Source organism: Lissotriton vulgaris, chromosome 11, assembly GCF_964263255.1.
Source record: "Lissotriton vulgaris chromosome 11, aLisVul1.2, whole genome shotgun sequence".
In the NCBI taxonomy this organism is placed as follows: domain Eukaryota; kingdom Metazoa; phylum Chordata; class Amphibia; order Caudata; family Salamandridae; genus Lissotriton; species Lissotriton vulgaris.
In genome coordinates, this window is record NC_141699.1 from 742402116 (window position 1) to 742429063 (window position 26948).

The window sequence follows — 26948 nt, forward strand, 5'->3', positions numbered from 1 at the left end:
AGTGGCGTAAAAAATGCGCCTTGTTGCGCCACATTTACAAAGTGAAGCATCTAGGTTGATACGTCACTTTGTAAACCCCTGCGCCACATTATACCTGCGCCAGGTATAATGTATGCAAGGGGGGCGTATTGACGCAAGAAAGGTCGTAGAAGTGACGCAGTGAAATCTATAAGATTTCACTGCGTCACTTCTAGGACGCCGTTGCGTCAAAATCTTGCGCCTGCCTCACAGCAGGCGTAAGACTGATGCAGGCCCTTTCACAAGGGGCTTGCCCCATGTGAAAGGACGCATTGCTGGAGTTGCGTCACTTTTGTGACACACCAGCAATGCGTCACTTTTGCGCTTACAGATACGTCAGAAATACTGACGTGTCTGTAAGTCCTTGCGCAATGATGCGTCATATTGAAAATATGACGCATCATTGGGGTCGCAAGGAGGGCGCAATGAAAAGTGACGCATCGCTGTTTTCTCGCAGCGATGCGTCACTTTTCATAAATGAGGCCCTGGGAGAAAAACAGCTAGATTCATCATTGTCCCGTTTTGCGAGTCCTTAATAGCGATTATTAAGGAATCGCTATTAAGGACTTGCAAAACGGGATTCATATAGGAATCGCTAAATAAATTGAGATTCCTACACATTCCTTATTTGCGATTAGAAAATTGCTAATCGCAAATAAGGAATAACTCCCCATTCAATGAATGGGGAGTTATTCCTTATTTGCGATTATCAATTTGCTAATCGCAAATAAGGATGCGATTTCAAGGGTGCCAGGGGTGTCCAAAGGACACCCTGTAGCACCCCTGAAATGTAAATTTAGACTTATGTTGCGCGCACACATGTCCAAAGGACATGTGTGTGTGTAACATACAACTGAGAAAAATGCACAAAAGTGCATTTTCTCAGTTTTCGCTGTTTACCACGAAGTCAGACTTTGCTGTAAATAGCGGCAAAAAATAGCGAAATCGCAAGTTTTTAATGGTTCATGAATAGCATTTAAGGAATCTCAAATTGAGATTCCTTAAATGCGATCGCAATTTGAAAAATCGCAATTTTTTGCGATTTTTCAAATTGCGAGTTCATGACACTTGATGAATTCCAAATGCCATTTTTGCGGGCGCAAACGGCCGAATTCAGCGATTCGCCCCGTTTGCGCCCGCAAAAATGCTTGATGAATCTAGCTGTAAGTGATTTGCCCAGAATCACAGGACGTTTTAGCCTCCATGCAGACCCGAACCGTTTCCCCAGCTTCAAAGGGGGCCGCTCTAGTCGTTGAGCCACATCCTCTCTTTGCCCTGCACACTTATATATTATTACCTCTGCTCATTGCACGTTACTGTACTAACGGCAGTGCCACGCAGTTCACACTCCATGGGTGGAAGGGAGAGGAGGTGTGAGCGCGCAGGCCGCGATAAGGAAACTGAGCAGCCATTCAACTATTTTAAGTCCGGATTTTTATTTCCATTCCGAGTAGTTTCCTTTGTCGGTGGTCTGTGTGCGACAGGAAGACGTAGTGTGTTTCCACCCCTATTGCCGAGAGAGGAGGAGGAGGTGTCGCGGCCAGCGCACAGGTGAGCAGTCTTATATAGCCTGCATGCTCCCCTGCCCGCTTTCTTGCTGGACGGACGGACCGCGGACAATGCTGCTGAACAGGACCACGCTGGGGGTGTGCGCAGTGCTGCTGTTTTGTCTGATGACTGCAACGGCCGACGATTGTAAGTAATTTGATGTGCACAGTGCAATGCTTAATTTGAGCTGGTGTTTGCCAGTGATGCAGAGACGTTTTAACGCATTCGCAAAGTTTGCTCTGACTCAGGGCCTCAGCCTTTCAGGCTCTGTTCTGCAGCGAGTCTTGCCCTGATGGCCTTGAATAATTCTTAAACAGTGTTCCAAATACAGTTTTTATTTAATTTATTTTTAATGTGTGTGATGTGTAGAGTCTATTACTGACATTTTGCAGAGAAATGTTGTGTTCATGTTTCATACAACAGCCATAAAAAAAGATCTCTTAGATACAAAGTACCTCACATATGAAAAACGGGAGGGTGTAACAGAATATTTGCATTAATATTAGTGAATGGCTGCTGTGGTACAATATTGAAAACAAATCTCACAGTCTGTAAACACATTTAATATTTGGGGGAATGTGTCTGTGCAGTGTCAGTGACCTGGCTAAAGAGGGCGTGATAGAGCCTAACTTGTACTGTAAGTTCGAAGCTGTTCTGAACAGGGACCCCCAAAATATCTTTGGCCCAGGGCCCCCAACATTTTTAAGATGTCCCTGTAGTGATGGCCAATTCTAATGAGAAAGGGGGTATAGAAAAATGTTACTGAATCGCGGGTGCATTGGATGTGTGTGTTTGCACTCCGGAGGGGAAAGGCTTTGGCCAGGCTGAAACTTTAAGCAACAAACATTGGTAAAGCCAATAGGTTTGGCCTTTTAAATCTATAAGTGTTTCTGCATTAACTAGTGATTGTAGTGTGTCTTTTTGGGTGGGTGTGAATATGAGTCAATTGGTGGATGGATGGGTGAGTGAGGGCACAGATGGATAAATGTGCTCACTCATTTGTGACTGTGATCCACCTATGCAGATAGTAGCGCAGCTCCTGATGACAAGAACACGTGTATGGGAGAGTTTGTGCTTGTATACTGTTACACAGTACAGGAAGGAAGGAGTGAACTTACTTGAGAGAATGAGTGCAGCACTGAGTGTATGAGTGCAGGAAAGAATGAAGTGAATGCGCGCAATAGTTAATGAAACAGCACCGGGTTCACAAATAAAATCTTGGGCATAAAGGAGTAAATGAGTTTTTCAGTAAGTGCGTGAATACCGGGAAGACTGCATTGAAGTACAGATTTAAATGAGTGTAGCCCTGAACAAGTGAGCAGGAGAAATAATGCATCAGAGTACAGGAGTGAATGAGCGGAGAAGTGAATGAATTACTAAGTATAAGAATGAGTTAGAGTACAAGAGTAAATGAGTACAGACTGGAAGAAGTGGAAGGCCACTAAAGCTGTGAGTGTAAAGAAGAGAATGTCTGCGGTACTGATGTGTGAGTAGAGGATTATATGAATGAATAGTGAATGGATGTTACAGAGTTAGCAGTAGTGAGGAAATGACTACAGCAGAGGGTGCATGCAGCTGTAAGTGAGAGACTGACACAGTAGGTGCTGGCAGCAGTAAGTGAGAGACTGACACAGCGAGTGCTGACAGCAGTAAGTGAGAGACTGACACAGTGAGTGCTGGCAACAGTGAGTGAGAGACTGACTGACACAGTGAGTGCATGCAACAGTTACAGAGAGACTGACTGACACAGGCGGTGCTTGCAGCAGTGACCGGTAAATTGACTGACCCAGTGAGTGCTGGCAACAGTGAGTGAGAGACTGGCACAGTGAGTGCAGGCAGCAGTAAGTGAGAGACTGTCTGACACAGTGAGTGCTGGCAACAGCGAGTGAGAGACTGACTGACACAGTGAGTGCATGCAACAGTCACTGAGAGACTGACTGACACAGGCGGTGCTTGCAGCAGTGACCAGTAAATTGACTGACACAGTGAGTGCAGGCAACAGTGAGTGAGAGACTGGCACAGTGAGTGCGGGCAGCAGTAAGTGAGAGGCTGTCTGACACAGTGAGTGCTGGAAACAGCGAGTGAGAGACTGACTGACACAGTGAGTGCATGCAACAGTTACAGAGAGACTGACTGACACAGGCGGTGCTTGCAGCAGTGACCAGTAAATTGACTGACCCAGTGAGTGCTGGCAACAGTGAGTGAGAGACTGGCACAGTGAGTGCGGGCAGCAGTAAGTGAGAGACTGACTGACACAGTGAGTGCATGCAACAGTTACAGGGAGACTGACTGATACAGGCGGTGCTTGCAGCAGTGACCAGTAAATTGACTGACCCAGTGAGTGCTGGCAACAGTGAGTGAGAGACTGGCACAGTGAGTGCGGGCAGCAGTAAGTGAGAGGCTGTCTGACACAGTGAGTGCTGGAAACAGCGAGTGAGAGACTGACTGACACAGTGAGTGCATGCAACAGTTACAGAGAGACTGACTGACACAGGCGGTGCTTGCAGCAGTGACCAGTAAATTGACTGACCCAGTGAGTGCTGGCAACAGTGAGTGAGAGACTGGCACAGTGAGTGCGGGCAGCAGTAAGTGAGAGACTGTCTGACACAGTGAGTGCTGGCAACAGTGAGTGAGAGACTGACTGACACAGTGAGTGCATGCAACAGTTACAGGGAGACTGACTGATACAGGCGGTGCTTGCAGCAGTGACCAGTAAATTGACTAACCCAGTGAGTGCTGGCAACAGTGAGTGAGAGACTGGCACAGTGAGTGCGGGCAGCAGTAAGTGAGAGACTGACACAGTGAGTGCTGGCAACAGCGAGTGAAAGACTGACTGACACAGTGAGTGCATGCAACAGTCACTGAGAGACTGACTGACTCAGGCGGTGCTTGCAGCAGTGACCGGTAAATTGACTGACACAGTGAGTGCTGGCAACAGTGAGTGAGAGACTGGCACAGTGAGTCCGGGCAGCAGTAAGTGAGAGACTGTCTGACACAGTGAGTGCTGGCAACAGCGAGTGAGAGACTGACTGACACAGTGAGTGCATGCAACAGTCACTGAGAGACTGACTGACACAGGCGGTGCTTGCAGCAGTGACCGGTAAATTGACTGACACAGTGAGTGCTGGCAACAGTGACTGAGATACTGTACATCGTTTCAAATGACTATTGATGATTTTAAGAGAATTGTAATAGTTATGTCTGTATAGGAGACCCCTAGTTGAGGTGTTTGTTTTTCCCCCTCCCTTCAGACCTTAGCTCGAAATGTAAAACTATTACTAGGATGTCTTCGACAGGGGTGCGATGGAAGATTTAATATCATTATTTTATGAAGCATTTTAATAATATACTGGAAATTATATTGGTATTTATTTTATTGTAATATTTGTCCTTTTTTTGTACTTTTACGGTCTATTTTGATAGATTGAGTACAATCTATTATGATTATGATCATGACTGAGAGACTGACACAGTGAGTGCTGGCAACAGTGAGTGAGAGACTGGCTGACAGTGAGTGTGCACGCAGCTGTGAGTGAAAGACTGACTGACACAGTGAGTGCTGGGAGCTGTGAGCGAGAGATTGACTGGTACATTGAGTGCTTGCAGCAGTGAGTGTGTGCAGTGGTGAATGTATGTGAAATGAGCATGTGACCTGCGCGCCATTTTTCTACCCGTAGAATCCAACAGCCCTGAAGAGTCACATCCTACACACGATGTGACGAAACACGTGTCGGCTAGTTGTATGTCATTTGTACTGATCAAGATTGAACTATAAACTAACATTTAAAGTCGCTGGATTTCGACCTCAGTTACTTTTTTTTGTCTTACTCATCTGGTTCCAACAGAAGGACCGAGAATGTTTATATGTGTGCACAGGACTTCTACTCAAGGTTGTAGAATGAGATAGAGCGGTAGAGAAAGCTGCACTCTTTAAAAATAACTTTTCATTTTTTGAGTTAGAAATTGCTTGAATTTGTCGAGATCTGCAAATTGTAGTTCGTGTGTTATGCACAGTAAATCCACACTCTGTCTGCAAAAATTAATTCAAATTCTTTGAACATAAAAAAAATCTACACTTGTAGAATTACATTATCTTAATTCCAGTGCCCTTTGTTATAGTTTACAGTCATACATGGTGCAATCTGTAACGGATGAACATAAAAGCACGATCCTAGAAGGCAGGGCATCATAGAGAAAATTGACAGGCACTTAAGTTACTGAATGATTCACAGCAGCTCAGTTCAATAGTGTGTGAATCACCATTTTTAAAGCTCAGTTGTGGATTTGCCACATTTGCCACACAATCCATCATTTGTTGCGTGATTTGCAGATTTTATCATAAAAATTGCTTCTGACTCAAAAAAATCAAAAACTTGCTAAAATGCCGAAAATGTGTTGCATCGCAGGGGAAGGTTTTCTCGATGGTTGAATGGGCACCACTCAGCATCTCATAGCTCTATTTGAGTGTTAACCTGATACTAGCGAGGTGAAACCTTTGCTAAGGCAGTTTAAACAGTGAAAGAAATGACAAAATAGTGAAGTAAAAGCGTCACAAACTGTGCAGCACTACCCTGCATAATTTGCCTTTTCTTGCCGCATAACTGAGTCAACTCTGCCACATAATTTGATCTTCTCTCAGCTTGGGGTGCACATGGATAAGGTTACATGGTGATGTGTTCTCTTTCCATTCACAGATCGCAGACCTACTAAAGTGACCACTAGCTGCTGCAAGTCTGTTTCCAAGTCCAGGATTCCTTATACCATTACAGACTACAAAAGGCAAAGCCACTTGGGGCCATGTATTGCGGCCTACATGTAAGTATTCGCAATATCATTTAGGAAAAACCGTAAAAAGTAGTTTGTCTCATTGAGTCTACGATGCAGAAAGTTTTGACTTCAATCCTCAAAGTAGATGCCAGAAAAACTTTTGCTTGTAGAGTGTTCCACATCGCTCAAAAAAAGGTCTTCAATCTGTGTTGTGCAAGTGAAACTGGACAGCAGCTACACTAACTTACCTTTATCGATATGCAGTTCGAATTGTACTTAAAATTACAGAATGAAACCAAAACAAGCTTACAATGTTTCACCAATTCTGCATTCTTACAAAAATGTCACATACTTTGAACAAAAAAACCCGCATGAAATGCAGTTTCGATTGTAAATTCAGCTAATGTTATCCAGATCTAAAACTCCTGCTTTCAAACACCTCTTTCTCAAAACAACGCTCATACAATTGATCAGGCCTAAAGTCCTGGGTTCTACTTTTAAGATTCAACCCAACTTAAAAAGGGCCCCAGGTAGGATTTTTTCACAGTGTCTCCGTCTGTAGAATTCTAGAATCTGCAGAGTGCATCAGAATGTTACCTGCTGTGGACAGCCCACATCTTTGCTGCCACCAGACCCCCCCCCCCTGGCTCCCTGCTGCTAAAAGTTAACATGGAAGTTCCTAAAGTCTCTCGCGTCTCTCAGAGCTTATCTGATTGGGTCTGGAAATGGGTAGAAGACACAACTTATGTAATGTAAATGTAAACTGATACTTGTATAGCGCACTACTCACCCGCAAGGGTCTCAAGGCGCTTGTACGAATACCGCTGTGGAACCCATCCTGGCTTTACCTGTGAGGCATCCATTCCTGGGCACCCCCAAGGTGGAGGCCAGGCATCCTTAGCGTTGTGGGGGCCGTTGTGGTGATTAAGCAAGCTATTACCCAGAGTTGCCGAGTGGGACTCCATGATTGGAATAGGCACCGAGGCGAGAATTATCAGGTCCGTGGAATTTGAGCCCAAGACCCACCGAGGCAGGGAATTGAACCCTGGTCCCAGGCTAGACCTCTGCATCAGGGTCTGCCGCTCTAATCATTGAGCCACACTTCTCCACTCAACTTACAAACGCAATATGTCTCGCCTTGCTAAGCCCTCTTCCCCACATTTCAGCACTTGGAAAAACCCACCTATCCTACATTTTATGGAGGTTTGATAAGTAGGTAGAATAGCATATACTTTACGCGTGGACAGTAGGATTGGCTCCCCTCTTCTATGAGGGTGCTTGAACTTTAATGTATTCACAATGATTACATTTGTTCCATGGTACCTTCATGCCATGGCTGCCCATAATATGGCAGGAATGTACACCATTAAGCCACAACCAGCATTATGCTTCGGTGTCACTAACATGTCGTGGGTGGCCACATGATGTCATAAATCACCACCATAATGCAAGGGCGAGCATTATAGAAGGTGTGGGTGCCATAGTTGCCCATTTCAAGAATTACCAGGATTGTGCAGGGCATTCCCATGATATGGCAAGTATGGTCACCCTACCGTCAGAACCATAACAATGCCATAGATGTCCATTGGATTGTGGGAATTACCAGCATTGTGCCTATGTGGATATTGTGCCACAGTTGGAGGTCATTGTGCAGTGGGTGTCAGCTAAATGTCAAGAATGACCACAATACTGCCGGGATTGCCTTAATGCCCTTGGCGGGCACCTTCGTGCCAACGATACACAGAATGGTCTGTCAGAATAGGCATTAGGTCAGAGATAAGCATCATAATACCAGAGAGACATACAAGGAATTACATTCATCAACTCAGGATTTTTTTTTTACTCTGGGTGGTTACCATTGAACGAATGCTCATAACTACCCAATGCTTACCACCATTGTGCCAAGGCCAGCATGTAGCATGTTACCAGGCTGAGCAATGGCATCAAAGTTACATGCGCCTCATACATTCACACATGCCCACAGACAGACATGCACATGTGCACACAAGTGCGCGCACACACTCTATACCTGCACTATGCATGCACATACACACACACTTTCTTCTTTTTAATTCTATTAATTTTAATGTGATTTGTTTTAGATACATACAGTATTTTGCTTATCCTTTGCTGACTGTTTATCCAGTTTTAATGTATCAGATATGTATTCATATTTAGTATTGCAGATCCGTGATCTGCTTCGTTGAATATATTTAGCTAAATCCAAATGTTTATAAGGAATTTCTATATCGTCTATTAATATGTGAATTCAATGTCTTCTTTTATGGTTGTGGAAACCCAAATAAAGAATATTTGACTGACTGAGTGACACACACACGCACACACACAGCATCAACATTAATTTTTAAAAAATACTTTCCTCTCACGGCTGCCTTCCAAAAGTTCTGCTTCTGTCACTCCTCTCCCATGATTGATGGCTTCTTCTCCTGATTGGCACCACTGAGAGGAACAAGTGAGGGACGGGTGTGCCCTGGGAGGCTTTTGGAAGGAAGTGAGTGGAAGTGCCAGAGTATAGGGAGTAAGGGGGATTTCCTGGGGGTTTGAGGGGAAGGGTACAGGAGTGAGTTCTTGCATGGCGGAGGGAGAGAAGCAAGTAGAAGAAGCCCGCCAAAAGAGAGGCAGCATGAGTCTGGGTAACAGAAAGGAAGAGGTACAAGCAAGCAGGTACCTCCCCGTTCAAAGAGACTGGCCCTACTCACCTTCCCGCTCTGGTGTTTCTGCTCTGAGACGGAGGGCCACCACCCAAAGCAATGCTGCCCAGCCTAGTTGGTGAAAGGAAAACAGAACAAAACCTGGCCTTGCAAACTGACCACCAGTTTGCAACTGCTACTACTAGGTATTCTGCAATGCAAGGCCCAAAGCCCACTCTGACATGCAATGCCCAGTCTGAAGAAAAGAAAGCAGTAACCCCACCCCACCTTAAAGTTGATTGAATATATAGGTGAGCAACCCAATATACCCTTGCGTGCTAGGGCAAGGTTAATTAAAAAAGAGTTGGCCAGCAAGGGGTTTTGTTTATTAACTATTTTACAGCACCATTAGGACCTGTATTAAATCATCAGGGTACCTAAGTCTGAGATCGATCAGTGGCTGTCTTAGATTTATTTATTTCTTGGAGAAGAAGTCCAGTAAAATCAGAACAAAAAGTGTTACCACACTAACACATTATGTACAATGAATGAAAAAACGAAAAAAACAGGATTTTGTGTTATCTGAAAGTTATTATTCAAATCAAGCAGGGTACATACATGGATATTATTTAGATATTCAAGGTACTGGTAGTATCTTCCTTTAACATATCTAAACATTAAGTCCAGACTGCTCAAACATATAAACAATGATTTCAACCCAATAATCAGAAGAAAATCAAAGTATGGCAAAAGCTCAAAATATGCAGAGATGGACTGAAGTAGTCGACGTTTCGGTCGTTTTGAAGGTTTTCACAAGACCATCATCAGGACAGAAAAGTTCTATATACAATTGATGACCCTTTAGATTTCTTGAATGTACATCTATTTGGATTTGAGACGACCGCAACACTTTAAATCGTGGCGTTGATTGGGGGCAAAGAATGATTCTTATATGCCACAATATCACTGTATTAAATGAAGAAGAGCGAAAGTCTCTTGATCTACATAGGAATGCTCTCTATGATTTCCGCCATGGAATCCAGATTAAATCGATTTCCAATACACTTGTAAATTTTTTGAGTTTTCAATGTGACCGCATCAGAGAAGGCTTCCAACGAGTCCGGTAAAGGCTTAAAGTGGCAAGAAATAGAGCACATTGCCAGGAACAGTCATTCACCGGCATCACTTCAGACACCCAAATGCTGTTCAACAACCAGATCCGCCCTGTCCCGCAACTGTCCGGCTCCTCTTACAAGGCTCTCTAACTACAAACCACCCAGTTTCATAGAGTCAAGGAGTGACATCTGAAGAAATGCAGAACAGTGCCTAGGGCTGTCATTCAATTAAGCCCATACAAAGAGGCTTGAATGATAGAATGACATTCTGTTGAACTCCCCCTATAACTCACAAATCCCACTTGAGTACAAGAGGCCAGTCCCAAATACTGACAGCGGTCACCATATTACATGTGGACCAGCTTCAAAGAAGAGGGAGAAAGGTTTGAAGCCACCGCTTCCACTCTGATGCTCACACTCACAAACTGAAGACCATTAGCCAAATCTCAACTGTCTAGTTCCGGCCTTCACGGTGGAAACAGAATACCACCTGATCTCATTCCAGTGTTCTGGTGCATCTCTGCACCTGCTCCAGCTGAGGAGCCTAGCATCAAAGAGAAGAGGACATGAGCAGACAAGAAAAAAGGAAGAGAAGAAAGGTCCTCTCCCTTCTCCCCATTCATCACCTTCAGATAGCTCCCAAAAGACAAGAGAAAGGCACTGTCTGGGAAGGGGAAAGGGGAGGAGCTTCTAATACACAGACAGAGTGAGATTTTCCTCAAAAAAAGGTATACCAAATTATGGTAAAAGGTGAACCTGAATCTGCTGACAATTGAACCACCTTCTATCAACACAAATGGAACATTTCTTGCGGAATGAACAGTTCCTCATCAGCACAATTTGATTTCTCTCCATTCAACTTCTTAACTACTTTATATTCAGAAAAACTCACAACTAAATTTATTTTGTCATCATATCATTCTCAATATCTTGATTCTCTTTGACTTTCTTCTGACCGCTCTCACACACGTTCAAGAAATGAACACGTTTGTTCCATTTAAAGCACTATTTCCCTACAGCTGCATCGTTCTTATTATCACAGATGGAATTCCTTCAAACCACAAGAGAAACATTCCACCTTTCCGGAAGTCGTCAATACAATTTTTTCTTTCTCTTTACCATTTGCATCACCTTCTTTTTGAACTTGCTTGTTTCTAACCAAGCAAACAGACAATTGTCTTCCCTTAGACCACTTCTTGACAGATCATACTGATCATTCCACACTTTTCACAATATCTATAGTCTCCTTGACAGAAGGATGTCTGTGGCTTGAAACTCAATCTCCAATTTCCTTCAAGTAGCAACGATGAGCTATTTGATTTCTAACATATTGATTAATAGTACTATCAAATTCAGAATTCGAAGAGAAACAACATAGTACTCCATTTGCTCTCGATATCTTATATAAAATGTGCTTCTTTCCATGGCAATAAGAGATTCTTCAGTGAAGTGTCATTTGAGATGTTCCAAAGCTTCTACAAATCCATTTGAATTCCCACTGTAGAACCTGGTGAAGGTCTGCATTTTGGCTGATGGTCAAAAACAGTCTGTCCATACCCAATAAACTGAATTAAAGTCCATGCCCAATAAACGTAATAAAAGTCCTACACAATAATCTGAATAAAAGACCTTTCTTTCGCTCAACATCAAAACGTGCAATGAATGGCAAGTATGTAGGTCTCCTATTTCATACCGGCTCCCAACGATTCTTTCGCAACGAGGTGGTTGATAATAGCTGTGCATTTTCCTTGGAATACCAACTTGAAGCAAAGAAAAAAAAACACACATTGTAAAACCAAGTACACTGCCTGAAACAGCCGAATGACTTGAAACACAGGCAACTAGAATGCTGTAGACACCCTAAGGCAAATTTCAGACAAAAAAATACAGATACTACATTTCCCTTCATAGAGACATTTGGGCTGCTTGAGATAAAACTTGAATGTAGGCCAGCTACAGCTGTCGGAATTACAAATACTGGTTCAGTGCTTGATGGCTTCCTAAACGTCACTGGCACCACTGCGCTGTTAATAAAGCACAACAATTAATTGTAGTACAAAAATGTACATCTGCCAATGATCTGCGAAGGAAATATTCCATTGTGGGATATACTGAGACTAGCAGAGGGGAGACATACAGGACAGATGCTAGGTAGTATGGAGGATGCAGCACACACAGGGAGGAGTAGACACATCAGTCCAGTACACAGGCACAAATACGGATTCATAATATCAACAGGAGGGGGCAGTCGATGTCCCACAAAGCCAGGTGCTGGGAGTTCCCACCATTTCAAAACATAAGATGCCAATAGACCTTCAGTGCTGCATCCTTGTTGTTGATTTCAGCAGATCCACTACTGATGACCTGAAGTACTGCACCCTTTCTGCTGACTTCAGAGGAACCTTAATTAAGAAATAATCCATTTTGGAGAAGGAGGGGTGTAGTGCCATCAGAATAAACACTATAAGCCTCATTTAGTGTTTAGCAGAAACTTAAAGTAGTCCAAATTCTTCAGCAAGCTCTAAATACAAAGGAAGCCAACGCCCACATTGACTCCACAGTACTGTGCAAATGCAGGAGGAAATCCAGCAGGTGGATTCTACTCCTTATTTAGATTTTCCTCCAGAAATGTGAGGATTTTCAGTTAATTACAACTCTAAATGAGACCCTTTGTCATTTGCATATGAAAATGGCATGATATTATTAGCAAATCTATTGTTTTTGTTTAAATGTTTGCAAATTGAAAGTGGTAGTATTATTGAGTACTGGTCCAAATATGGGCATGTACTGAGGAATAATGAGTGGAGGTTAAAATCTCAGCGTGTACTAACGATTACTGCATGATGGTGAGAATATGAGCATGCACTAGTTTAATGAGTAATGGTATATATATACCCACTCTGCCGAGTCTTCTAAGTAATGATGAAAATATCGATTAACAGGTAGATAGCAAGGACATAAACAAATATTCAAGATGAATGAGTAGTGTTGAAAAGCTGAATATGCACTAAGTAAGTAAGTAAGTAAGTAATGTTTTTATTTGTACATGATTAATTAAAATCTTTACAAAATTGTAAAACCTCTGATAAAATCATTGTTAAAAGAAGCCATTTGTACTTGAACTTGACAAATTGGAATACATAAAATTACAGATTTGTTGGAAACAGTTCATGATTATCCTCAAGGGATTTAAAAGTTCATCCGGCGTTGTTGAGTCTCTTTCTTGTTAAGTCGAAGAACTTCACGACTTGGCAGTTCAATTTAGTGTTGCTGGTGGAAAAGCACAATTTGACTGCCTGCCTACAGGTCCGAACGGCAAGTAGATTGAAAGATGGATGTAGGAGGTTGTAGCTCAAGTCCTTTAAGCTAGGACAGATGCAAATCACATGAACAATGTCCTCCTTGCCAGTTTTGCACAGGCAACACTGTTGTGAAGGGTTGTTTCTCTCCCAAGGGGGAAGATGTGGGAGTATGGGAATTACGCCAAGGTGTAGTTTTAAGAATTTTTCTTTAACTTTTATGTTCATGCCAATGTTGAGGTATGCTTGTGACTGCATTTTTCCATAATCACCCAGCGTTAGCCATCCATGCGCTCTATTTGCTGGGTCCTTCTTGTCTACAATCGCTGAAATGATATGTGCCGATTTTTGGGATACTTTTTTAAAAGACAAGAGATCTATTGATGTTTCCCAGATTCGGTCAAGCCTAGAACTTTAAGGGATTCATATAAGTAGGCTCTCGGCGGGGAGTTGCGATGCCGAAGTAACTCTTCCCATACATTTGCACATAAAGATCCAGCCTCTGCATTGCGAATCTTATGCCAGCTTGTTGTATACACACTCCGCCTTTCTAAAGTTTGTTTCAGGATACTGAATTCTAGTCAAATCTGAGCAGGGGAGACATATTTGGGAAGATTCAAAATAGCCCTGTATGAGTTAGCTATGAGTGTGTCCAGCAATGCTGCATCCTTACCATGGTGTGATTCGCTCCCATAGGTAAGAGTCGGTTGTAGTTTGGCACGCAAAATTTCAAGGAGAGGTTTGAGTGTAAGGTCAGGTAGTTTGGCCTTTAGTGATTTTAGTGCCAAATAGGTCATTGTGGCCTACCCTCGCAAGGAGTTGAGCTGCACCCTAGAGGTATTACTTGAGTCCAGGATTACTCCCAGGATTACTCCCAGGTACTTATATGTGGTAACCCGGTCAACTTTTTGGCCATTCAAGTGCCAGCGGGGATTCTTTTTTTTCCTGTAATTCACAGCCATAACCTTTGACTTATTGAAGTTTATTTGTAGTGCATTCTTTGCTGAAAAAGCATGAATTGTGTTCAGGAGGTTTTGGAGGCCCGTTGGGGTCCGACTTGTCAGAAACAGGTCATCCGCATATAACAGGTTGGAAAGGGTAATTTTCCCTAATTTCGTTGCATGATTGGGACATTTATCGAGTTGCCCAGGTAGATCGCTAGGAAGAAGTTGAATAAAATGGGCGCGGGTAGGCACCCCTGTTTTAATCCTTTTGTTGTCCTGTTGGGCTTTGAGAGGTGTGTTCCAGTCCCAAGTTTGATTTTAATCCAGGTGTTTGAGTGGAGCAGTATTAGGACGTCTAATAAGCATTTAGGTATTCCCCAATTGTCCAGTTTCAGCCAAAGTTTGTTATGGTCCACGTGATCAAATGCAGCAGTATAGTCGATGAACGAGAAGAATAAAGATGACTTAGTTTCTTTTGCTGCTTCCATCAGCACTAAGTATAAGTGAATAACAGTGCACATTTCTAAATGTTCTAAGGCTTACTGATTGAAAAGGCAAAACAAAACATGCAGTTAAGATTAATGTCTGATTTTGTTGGTCTAAACATGCACTAAAGATTACTGAATGATGATTAAAATCTGAATATGCACAATGGTGGTAATTCTTTCATATGGTGTGCATTCATGGCACAGTGATTCCCACTCATGATTATGCATTTACTAGTGCCATAGCAGTAAATCTTGTCTTATTGCAGGCAATCATGGTAGAATTGTGCCCGCTGTTGTGGTTATGCTTGCACGGGTATAATGCTTTTAATGGAGTGTTCTTGGTATGCTGCTGTCAAGCCCTGCTGCAGAGCTTGCAGTGGCATATTATTGTACTTCTTTGTGTTTTTATAAAACTGTTTCTACAGTTGCACTACTGTTGTAAGAACTTCCGCCATTAGAATTGGTGTAGCTCTCTTTACCCATCCATTCACTCAGTCATGAATCCATTCATGCACTCAACAGTTTATCAGTAGTCTCTCATCCATTTAACTGTTAATTGCTGATACAGTGGTTCCCAAACTTTTTCGACCCATTGCTCCTTTGACCTATTGGCTGTTAGCTGCGGCTCCCCGTTATGTCTCTTTTCTTGGCGTGTGAAGAAATGTAAGCCTGGCCTCAGGGGTACTTCAGTTTTTCTTCCTGAAAATAATTGGGATGATGCTATTATATTCACAAATGTAATCCTATCTTATCCACTGCAGAGCCCCATGGAGTGTCACTGACTTATTGGAGGGATACCGGGTTCTTAGATAAGGGAGCTGTGAAGGAATGCTTGATGCTAGGCCCCACCCTTAACAATACTTAATTCTAAAAGGTATATGCTTGGGTGCTACATGTTATGGCTGCTGGTAAACTGTTTTGTGTGCCAGATGCTGGAATCATGGAAGGATGTTTATGCAAATGTTTTTGAGTGAAATTATCGAGTCTGCCTTTCCATAGGAGTGGTTTTAGAGCTGCTCTCCTTTAACCCCTTCCGTGCCGATGACGAGCCCAGGCTCGTCATGCAGCACGGTGCTCGTGTGCTCATGATGAGCCTGGGCTCGTCATGAGCCATGGAAGGCTCACACGCGGGGCTAATTCCCCCGCTGTGCTGAGCGTTCCTTTGCGTGGACGGGTTCATGACGAGCCCAGGCTCGTCATGAGAACACGAGCACCGTGCTGCATGACGAGCCTGGGCTCGTCCTCAGCACCACGGCGCCGTGCGCGGCCCCCCTCACCCCGCACCGTGGGGGAATTAGCCCAGCGGCGAAGGGGTTAAAGATTTAGTTTTCACTCCTCCCCACGCCCCTCCTGTGGCTTATCCTGTCACTGTGCCCTGTCACTGTGCAATACACTCAGAAAACCCACCCATACAAAGTCACTGTCACTTTCATCCCATTATATCCCAATACAACAGCTAAGGAAATAGCTTGCAGCCGATGCGTTTTAACATGCTACTTATTTACCATGATATGTAGGAAGGCCAGCCACAAAAAACAAATGCCAAACACCTTTAAATGCCCTGTGTAGCATTTATTGTGTCACCGTACTGGTGCAGTAATCAAGCACTTCCTTTATCAGCAACAAATACTCACCTAACCTCTTCTACTTTTAAACTCCAGGCCTTGAAGCCTTACCCCATGCGATTACGCTATGAAAGCATCTTCTTCAATGGCAGCATCTTGCATCATACTCTGCATATCACGGAATGAAATTGAATGCAAATCCCTGCCAATCCTCAGCAACAAACATGATACACCCACTGAGCATATGCAGGCAATTTAAACATTTATTTTAATGTTAAAGGCCAGAAGTAAAATAACAGAACCACCATTCTTTCCAGCACTCCTGATTATGGTGGGACACTGTTTAACCCAACAATCACACTGTTTTTAATTTCCCCCGACCAAAAAGATCCCCCTGTTCAATAAAAGCCCAACAGAGACAATACCTTCCCGGGATTTTATCGAAACCTCCCTCTTATCTCTTCGCAGATATTGGCATGTATGGAAGTGAATTTTATAGTCAGATTAACAAGCGGTTCCACCTGCTGTTCAGTGGAAAAGAAACAGAAGATTTAAAAAAACACACATTTCCTAAGAACATAGTGGTTTTAGCAGATTCCAAAACCTGCATTCCCCTCTACCTTGTCCCCCATAGCACACCTCGGCACGAGGTAAACAGCTCTGGCAGACAGAGAGAGAATAAACATACTGCATACCTCAGTGAGGAGTGTAGTGAACGTGGACTTGGCGCTGGTTATGCACATCACGCTGGAAGTAAACGCTTCCTGGTTCAGCAAGTGTCTGAAGTGAAGTCGAAGCTGCCTGCGCTTTGTTCAAAGACATTCATATAGATTCATCAAAGTCCCCTTTTGCGAGTCTGTATTAGCGATCATTAAGGAATCGCTATTACAGACTCGCAAAACGGGATGCATGTAGAAATCGCAATATTTTTGCGATTTCTACTGCTTCCTTATTTGAGATTCGCAAATTGCTAATCGCAAATAAGGATGCAATTTCCTATTCATTCCTATGGGCCTGGCCCATAGGAATGAATGGGGAGTCAATCCTTATTTGCGATTAGCAATTAGCGAATCGCAAATAAGGATGCGATTTCAAGGGTGCCAGGGTTTCCAAAGGACACCCTGTAGCACCCCTGAAATGCAAATGTACACAGGTGTTGCGCACACACATGTCCAAAGGACATGTGTGTGTGTAACATACAACTTAGAAAAATGCATCAAAGTCCCCTTTTGCGAGTCTGTATTAGCGATCATTAAGGAATCGCTATTACAGACTCGCAAAACGGGATGCATGTAGAAATCGCAATATTTTTGCGATTTCTACTGCTTCCTTATTTGCGATTCGCAAATTGCTAATCGCAAATAAGGATGCAATTTCCTATTCATTCCTATGGGCCTAAAGGCCCATAGGAATGAATGGGGAGTCAATCCTTATTTGCGATTAGCAATTAGCGAATCGCAAATAAGGATGCGATTTCAAGGGTGCCAGGGTTTCCAAAGGACACCCTGTAGCACCCCTGAAATGCAAATGTACACAGGTGTTGCGCACACACATGTCCAAAGGACATGTGTGTGTGTAACATACAACTTAGAAAAATGCACTAAAGTGCATTTTTCTAAGTTTTCGCTATTTACCACAAAGTTACACTTCGCGGTAAATAGCGGCCCCATATTGCGAATTCGCAATTTTTAAAAGGTTCATGAATAGCATTTAAGGAATCTCTAATTGAGATTCCTTAAATACGATTGTTCGCAATTTAGCGAGTTCTGTAATTGCGATTTTTGCATTTGGGATGATGAATCCCAAATGCAAAAATAGTGCTCGCAAAGGGGCGGATTCTCAGAATCTGGCCCTTTGCGAGCCGATTTTACTTTGATGAATCTATATGATTGCCTTTTTGAGCGAAACTATTTTTTCCACAGCTAAGCTTTTATTTTTTGCAGCGAGATCCATGCAGTGGTTCACAAACTGTTTGCTTGGTGCGCGGCTCCCCAGGCTAGTTTCGATGGCGCACAGGGGTGCTGCGGCGCACAGATTGGGAACTCCTGGTTTATCACATTCCTCGATTACTTATCCACACACCAACATACACAAATTCACCAATGAATAAAGAACCACTCACGTTTAAAATAGCTCAACTTAATGGCACCGCCAGGGCTTGTACATCTGTGTTTGTTTCACTATTTATGTATGTAAAAAATGTGTATTTGATCTTGTAAAGCTCACTGCTACCCGTAGGTATCCTGGCGCTGTGTAACGCTGGGGAACCTGTCCTGGCTTTCCCTGTGAGATGGTCCCTATTGGGCACCCCTAAGGTGAAGCGAGGCATCCCCGGCGTTGATGGGGCCGTTTGTGGAGATTAAGCAAGCTATTGCCCAGAGTTGCTGAGTAGGACCCATGATTAGAGTAGCACCGAAAGCGAGATTTATCGAGCCTGCTGGCATTGGCCCAACACCGTGCCGCATTGGGAATTGAACCCTCTCGGGCCGACCTCTGCTGCCTCTAACCAGTGAGCCACACTACTCCACATGTAGGTAGTATTTGTGTAGCACAGATGTGTTTGCTATCTGATCATTTCTCTACTGACAGTTCTACTTGTTTGCTGATCATTGCTCTTCAGTGTACCTGTGCTGGCTGTCAATCTGCAACAGACTAGGCAATAGTTGCTCTCCTTGTCTTATTTGCAGTGGACCAATGCATGTCAGATGATGCTTCGTATCGCTTCAAGGATGCTAGTCAGACTTCGTGGTAAATAGCGAAAACTTAGAAAAATGCATTTTAGTGCATTTTTCTAAGTTGGATGTTACACACACACATGTCCTTTGGACATGTGTGTGCACAACATCAGTCTACATTGACATTTCAGGGGTGCTACAGGGTGTCCTTTGGACACCCCTGGCACCCTTGAAATCGCATCCTTATTTGCGATTAGCAAACTGCTAATCGCAAATAAGGAATAACTCCCTATTCATTCCTATGGGCCTTTAGGCCCATATGAATGAATGGGGAGTTATTCCTTATTTGCGATTAGCAATTTGCTAATCGCAAATAAGGAGGCTGTAGGAATCGCATTTTATTTTGCGATTTCTTCATGAATCCCGATTTTCAAGTCCTTAATTGCGATTCCTTAATGATCGCTATTAAGGACTCGCAAATCGGGACATTGATACATCTGGCTGTATGTTACTACAAACCCCAACGAAATATGCTTTTATTTTTTTTTTAAATGTGTGTACCGTAAATGGAAACAGAATGCTGCAGAGTCAAAAAGCAAAGATACAGGCAACAGGATTTAAGGGGTAGCTGAGTTTTGAGAGCGGAAGTGGATTGTTACTTTGTGGTGATGTAGTGTCCTTTAGAGAGGAGGGTCTTTAGCGCTTTCCTAACTTGGAGCAGGGTTCGGGCGGTCGTGATAGAAACAGGGGTGTTGTTCCAGACTTTGAGAGCACAGATAGATATGGCCTGTTGTCTTGTGTTTTTTCTTTTTGTCTCTTCTTCATCTTCAGTCTTATACTGTCTTGACTGTGGCAAGCCACTGGATTGTTTTTATTATTATTATCAATGACACAGGGCAACCTACCAAGCTAAGATGAGAGACATTTGTGTTTGCAAACATTTTGTTATCTAAAAAATGCCCCATAAAACGTTTCTGAAATCTTGAATCTGTAAAATGTGTTTCCTTGTAGATTCGTCACAGAAAGAAATGGAGCCTTCTGCACACATCCAAAAGCCCCTTGGGCAGAAAAGGCCATTCAAAATCTCAAGTAAGTGACATGAAAAGAGCAGGGCGAGGAAGAAAAATATGGGGAAAACTGTGGGACAGAAAAAGAATAAACTGGAGGGTAGAAGGTGTGAAGCCGAATAGAGAGAGGTGGTGATACATGAGTTGGGGTGATGTATATATGAGTCACTAAACATGATAAGCGAATCAAGAGAATTATTGGAGACAGGGGTGTGATTTGCTGTGAGATCTGAGAGAGGAGTGGACTTTGCACTAACTGAAAATTATTCTTTCCATTCACGAGTTGCTTTAAGAATGAAAAGACAAAAAAAAGACAAAGAAATGAAAGAGAAGAAACAGAGCAAACATAAAATAGAAGCACAATTAGAAAAGAAGGAAACAATTTCCAAGAAGAATGTATTTCAATTTTCGGAGTTCAAAATAAAAACTCACTTGTGTTGCACCCTAATTTCTCTTTTTTGACTGCTGAAGCTGTACATTTCCCAGTGATTGGTAGCATCTGGATTATTGTTTGGCCCCTTGCAGTGGCAGGAGGACCTCTTACAGATAACATCATTAAAAAAAACTGCTGCTCCATAGAATCTAATGGTATTCCCACACCCAGGGGTTTATTTATGTCACTTTCCCATGTTAAAAATGATGTGCCATTCATATTTAGGCCCTTAGTGCTTTGTCTCTAGACAGCCCAACACAACTCAGAAAGAGGCAAACCTTACTCACAGTTTCTGAGCTGTACCATCTGAAATGAAAGAACCAACTACAAAAAATAGTTTTGCGTTGTGAAAGAACATTGGGGGAGCATGCAGCGGTCATTAAGTTTGTTTTCTGCTTTCTACAGTGGACAATGTACTGCACAAACAGGTTTTGAAGCCTTAATCGCAGCTGCAATTCCGCTGCGGTGCGGGCGTTCTAAAGGGTGGGCGGAGCTGCGTCGGCCAACGACCGTTCGCAGCACCAGGGGCATGGAAGGGGTTAATTTCTAAATGTGTACTAACACAGGAAGTTGGTAAACTTTCAGGGGCTTATTTACAAGTCACTTTGTCCCATGTTAAAAGTGACGCACCGGCGGCACGGGGGCTTGTAAATAAGCCCCTCAATTCTTAACGACCAGAAGACCAGTTGCAATCCATTGATACATCTTCTTGTGTGTTTCATGTAGCATTGAATGACCTTTTGTCTCGCTCTTTCCATGCTCTGGATCAAGGGCATTTGCAATTCACAGTATCACTTAGATACATTGCGTTTTACTTTAACACCCTTTCAAGGACTGTCACTTTATAACAACATAGGATTTGCAAGGGTGACATTGATTTGATACATTGAACTTGTCATCTCCACCATTTTCCCCAATAAGGATCTGACAGTGATCAATATCAAATCGATGTCAGATGTAGTATTCAAATTTTTGGGTCTCTGTGCAAGATTTGGCAAGACATTCCCTTGTACTTCTTCGGGCCCTGCCTGCCTGATATTAAATAGCAGAGTCCCAATTTGTAATTTATTTTTGCTTTTTATTTCATCATGGGGGATTTCATTTTGCAAAATTGCTTTTCTTCCTTCTCTTCCTCCTATGTTTTCACCTCTAGTTGTAGCAGTCATTTTTATATCATACAGAACCTTGAAGACTTTTTGATATGCAAGCACTTAAAAAAATTAATTCAATTGTTGACTGGCTGAGTCAATTCAAGTCAATAGAATCTTTATTCGACCAAGTTCTGGTCATAAAAGTACATTTTACATAAAAGCACGTACATTTTTAATTAAATACAAAAGATTAAAATAATGTCATGATAAAAGACATGTTCTAACAACCCAGTCATAATTATTAGCCCCCCATATTGTTTCTTTTACAAATTGCCCTTGATAAGAAATGTGCAACCCCATAACAAACAAGTGGGGAGGAAAGCATTTGTTAGTAAATCAATGCTGGCCTAACTTGTGCAAATTGGCAATCTCTTGAAAGTGGTAGGATATATTTAACTCGCAGCTCAGTATAAAAACCACAAAAAACCAAAGTGCAATAGGTCTTGCTCAGAAAAGTTGTCACATGCACATGTTTGCAAGGAACCTAACATTGGGGTCCATTAGGATGGCGGACGGACAAAGTCCGTCCGCCATCCTGTCGGGGGCCGGTACCATCCGCCACAAGGGCGGAGGAACCGTGCCCCCAATTAGGATGCACCCGCCCCAGTGGCGGGTGCATCCCGCATTTTTAACATTGTGGCGGACGGTGCTTAAAGCATAGGTTCCCCCTCATGTGCACCCCCACCCCCCCTTCACCCTGGGTGCCCGCAATGGGCCCCCAAAGCAGGAACTGTATGCATTTTCGTGGCAGCATTGCCACCACGGAAAGGCATTCCTCCCAGGCCATCCTAATATGGCTGGCGGTGTCTGATAGACACCGCCACCATATCAGGCCTTTTCCGCAGCGGGTGGCAAGGCGACCGTGGTGGAAAAGCGGCAGACGGTCTTCCCCTCTGCCACGGTCCCCCCGCCATTGTAATATGGCGGGGGGAAGAAAGGTGGCGGATGGGCAAGGATGGCGGACGGATCGCCACCGCCTGCATGGCGGTGGCGATCCGTCCGCCATCCTAATGGACCCCTTAGACTGGTTGAGCGTCATATGACTCTTGCTCTTTGTCACAATGACACCCGGACATACTGTTTTTGCGGTAGAGTTTTACTATTCAATCTAACTGCAAATTATGTATTTTCTTGAGGCGCTGGGTAAATCTCAATTGTGTAGTGATTAAAAAGGCAGATGTAGCCTGGGTCAAGTCGGCTTTTGTGGCACATAGGAAGGGGGAAAGGGATAAAGGTGTTTTGATTAAAAGTGCATGTATCCATCATGGGATGGTGTCCTCCCCGAGTAAACTAGAACTGTATCTTACGATAGACATGCAAGTTTTGCGTAGAAGATTTTAAACATATTTTCTGTTTAACATGTTTCCTTACTCCTAGAGGGGTGGCATAGTCCCTCTGGTTCCCCAAACTGTTCATGTGATATGGGTGCTGCATTAGACACCTTACATATTACTCTTATCTGTCCAAGGTGGGCAAGTTTACAACACAAGTATATTCGTCCCCTTCTTTTACCCTTGAATTTTAAACAAGATAAGCCAGCATTATTACATTTGCAGTTTTTAGAGAATCTTAATGTATGTTATTATATTACATGTTTCTTAGTTGGTGTGTATCATGTTAATTTATGATTCTTAGAGTGATATGAAATGTCTTTTTTAATGAAATATGTACTTTTCTGATTTGCTTTTTGAAATCAAATAACGTTTTAATTGACTTATGTATTTCCTAAATTGATTTAATGACTAGCACTATTCCTTTGTACTGAGCTATACCATTTCTAATATTTGCTCTATTTTCCCCATAGGAACAGAAAACAGAAAAGTAATGGGCCAAGAAGATGATCTGCTTGTGTAAAGAATATTTCTCCAAAGAACTGTGACTTTTCTGTTCTCAACCAGTCACACCCTGATATTTGTGCTGTCAGTGATGGTGTCAGGATGACTAGCTACTGACCTTTCCTATCATTTTAAAGCAACTTGAACTTGTCTTAACTTTATGGGCAATTTCAAAATGTTCCTTGTTTTTAAGTATTTGAGTCTTTTGCCAAATCGAGGACATTACTTTGCACTTAAATGAAAGCCTACAAGGAAATTCATATCAGAACATCAATGAAACGTTCAAAATGCCCCTAGATAAACATGAATCCGTTTTTTTTTGTCTGAACCTCACCAAAAAAAGCATCTGATCTTGAGTCAAGCAGATACCTTGCTAACTCAGGTGTGTGACTTTCCAAGCCACTCCCACAGCCACTCATTGGCTGGTGGGAATTTGAGGCCCTATTTTGCTGACAGCCCTTTCTACTAATGAAGGAACATTTATTAATGTGATACATACACCGTTGGCATCCAATAAAAGACATCAGGATATGTTCCATGTTGGATTTGTACTGAAGGCATGTCCAGGCTGTACAAATTCCTATGTGTAAACAACTGAAGAAGTGTCAAATGCATTGGAAGTATGCTGTGTAGTGACGCACACGTGCAATCCATTAGCTCTGGGGTGAATCAATGCATTTCTACTCATTAATACCGCTTTCTCTAGACGTTAATTTTTGACAAAAAGTCCAGTCAGACTATCTTAGTTGATTTGAATTCATATCAAAACCTTTGACAGTTTGTTCAACTCACTCCACAGTAACTCAACTCACTTAAAGCAAAACCTCACACAAAACAGCACAAACTGATTTGGCACCCTGAAAAGGTCTAATACACAAAAGACCTAGACCTGGTAGGCATTAATACATTCATCTCTTTTAAGGATATACTGTGTGTTGCATAGTATTTGCAACGCTTACTCCCCATCCATCAATTACCAGGGTAGCCAGTGTATCCTAATGATGTGCCTCCCTTTAAGAAACGCCCATTCCCTGACAGTAAACATCCAGTTACGAGACAACACAAATATACACACTCAGTGTCAAGTGATAATATCAGAAACCTAAGAAAAGTGTGTGAGAGCGAGATGGCACCTCACGGGCGCACCACCTACGGAAACCTGGCAGGTACTTGCCAGGATTGCCCTGTTCTCATCATCGGTGCCATCAAGCTCGAAAGGAAAATGTGTCCAAGAAACACAACAAAAGTTTTGTGAAGAAATGCAGTGCAAAGGCACACAGCTTGTTCTCTCTTCACAGGTGCTTAAGAGAGGCGTGCTTTTGCCGTTGTTCAGTCCTTGTATATAAGAGATGCATGCACTGTAATAATGTCTGGTGTGTCAGTCTGTCCCAGTATTTATACAAATAACAATTTAAATACCATGATTTTATTTCTTTTATAGCTCTGTGCAACCCAATGCAGTGGGTCGGAGCTCTTTATGTAACATACACATTATACATTGACAATAAATCATATACATGTGTAAATCAATGTACAAGATGAGTTACATGAGACAGGGTTACAAGGTGTCAAAGTTGCATGTCCTCAACAGCTCACTGTGTTATATTACAAGGATTACAGTTTATATGAACTGCAGGTAATAAAAATATCTCTGTGTTAAAGTCAGTAATCCACTTTACTATCTACATAAAATAAAAATCTGTCATCTGCATGTTGCATGGTGTATTTTGCAGGAGACACATTAACCTGCTATGCTACTTTGATTCAAATCTGGGACTTCACAAAACACAGATCTCTCCAACAAACACATTAACCTCCAGAGTTATATCACCATTATTTTTATTCCCGGAGATTTACTGGGCACTTCTGCAGCACATGCCTTAGCCCATTAAATATTTTAAAATGCAGACTTTGAAACCAATTAAGCAGACAGAACTACTGCCATGCTTCTCCTTGTTGCCAATTTCTTTCTGGATTGCGCCAGCTTTTTTGGCACAATCCAATGCCAAATTTCATTTGTTAAATCTCTTAATGTGCTTAAATGTACTCATGATATACCCGATAAACATGTACGATGTGTTAATATCTGATGTCACTTCTTGTAATGTCACATCCAGTGATGTCACTTCCTTTTATGGCACGTGCAATGTCACGGTTCACTTACATACTGCCTAACCTGGTTAGTGCCCCCATTTCTTTTTTTAGGACTTGTGCCCTGAAGCATCACGCAAAGTGGGCCATCGAATTTCTGCAAATTAATATGTCCTTTGAATTGCCTATTGCAAGTGTGTAAAAAAAGAAAATCACCACACACTTTACCAATAGAATTGTGTTAAAATCAGAATGAAATTGTCACTGGTGGAAGCGTATTCAAGTCTTTCAATGGCAACAAAAAAAAAAATCAGTGTGCTGCTGGGTAACCCGTGGTATCATACTTTGCCGCTTTCTGTGCAAGGTTTTTTTTTTAATTATTAAATTATTTTAGAATTGAGCATCCTTGACTGACCAGTGTTACTTTAACAGTGTCTCCCCAATAATTGTGAATCAGTTAGAAACTGCATACTATACTACATTCATTTTCCAAATTCTTCCTATATTTCAGCATTTAATAAATCAATTGTTGTGTATTTATCTTGTTTATAATTAACCACAAACTAGTGCTAGGGAAAACGTACTGCTTCGAGTTTGTTATTGATATTTCAGTATGTATTGTTTATATCTCAGTTTTCATGCTATCATTCTTTTTAAAGTAAATAAAAATATTTTATTACATTTCTTTATTTTTACGAGTTTTATAAAATTAGTGCCCGTCACACAGAATAGAGCCTGAAACGCTACTTGGAAAATGAAATAAAGTAAAAAATCAACTATTTCAGCATTTAATTACAAATACAACTGCACAAGCATTGAGTTCTAAAGAGAAATTGCAGCACAATTTGGGTATAGGCATAGAATAAGGCAAGCAAACTGTCCAGTGCAAAGTCTGACTCTAGATAGAGCTCAGTACTGAGTATTATGTTAGGATAATGGGGCGGGAATGTTCCCTGCGTGGTGGGGAGGCTGCCTTCACGTGAGTCTGATATCTCTCCTTATTTCTCTCTGGTATCACACAAAACTAGGGAGTGCACGGGAATCTAGGTCTGTCATTTTGATACCCCTGATTACTGCTTCAAGAAGGCCTATGACTGCCAGGTGCAAAGATCTCATGCTTCATTGTGCCCTTGTTTTGGTGACTCCTGATTTCCTGCTTCGAATCAACATCATTGCTACCTGCTGCAAGAGACATCACATAGCACAAAGAACACCAGCAAAATTACTTTTGATAAAGACCCACCCCAAACTGTTTCTGAAACCTTAGACAGTGAATTCTCATACCTGGTACGAAAATGTGA

At 42.4% G+C, this 26948-nt stretch overlaps 1 protein-coding gene across 1 annotated transcript; it reads left to right on the plus strand.

Annotated features, from left to right (window-relative positions):
• Positions 1 to 1585: 1585 nt before the first annotated feature.
• LOC147683425 (C-C motif chemokine 26-like) lies at positions 1586 to 26325 on the plus strand. The gene is made up of 4 exons (XM_086943858.1): positions 1586 to 1713; positions 6261 to 6381; positions 20082 to 20159; positions 23526 to 26325. Exons 1-4 carry the CDS (start codon positions 1593 to 1595, stop codon positions 23560 to 23562), a joined length of 357 nt encoding a protein of 118 aa, XP_086799984.1. The 5' UTR covers positions 1586 to 1592; the 3' UTR covers positions 23563 to 26325.
• Positions 26326 to 26948: the final 623 nt, after the last annotated feature.

What these genes read in the sequence shown, in the direction of transcription:
- LOC147683425 (XM_086943858.1), top strand. Translation starts at nt 1,593, where the DNA reads ATGCTCCCCTGCCCGCTTTCTTGCTGGACGGACGGACCGCGGACAATG. An exon ending in GACTGCAACGGCCGACGATT is followed by an intron (nt 1,714 to 6,260) that starts GTAAGTAATTTG and finishes TTCCATTCACAG; the next exon opens with ATCGCAGACCTACTAAAGTG. An exon ending in AAGGCCATTCAAAATCTCAA is followed by an intron (nt 20,160 to 23,525) that starts GTAAGTGACATG and finishes TTTTCCCCATAG; the next exon opens with GAACAGAAAACAGAAAAGTA.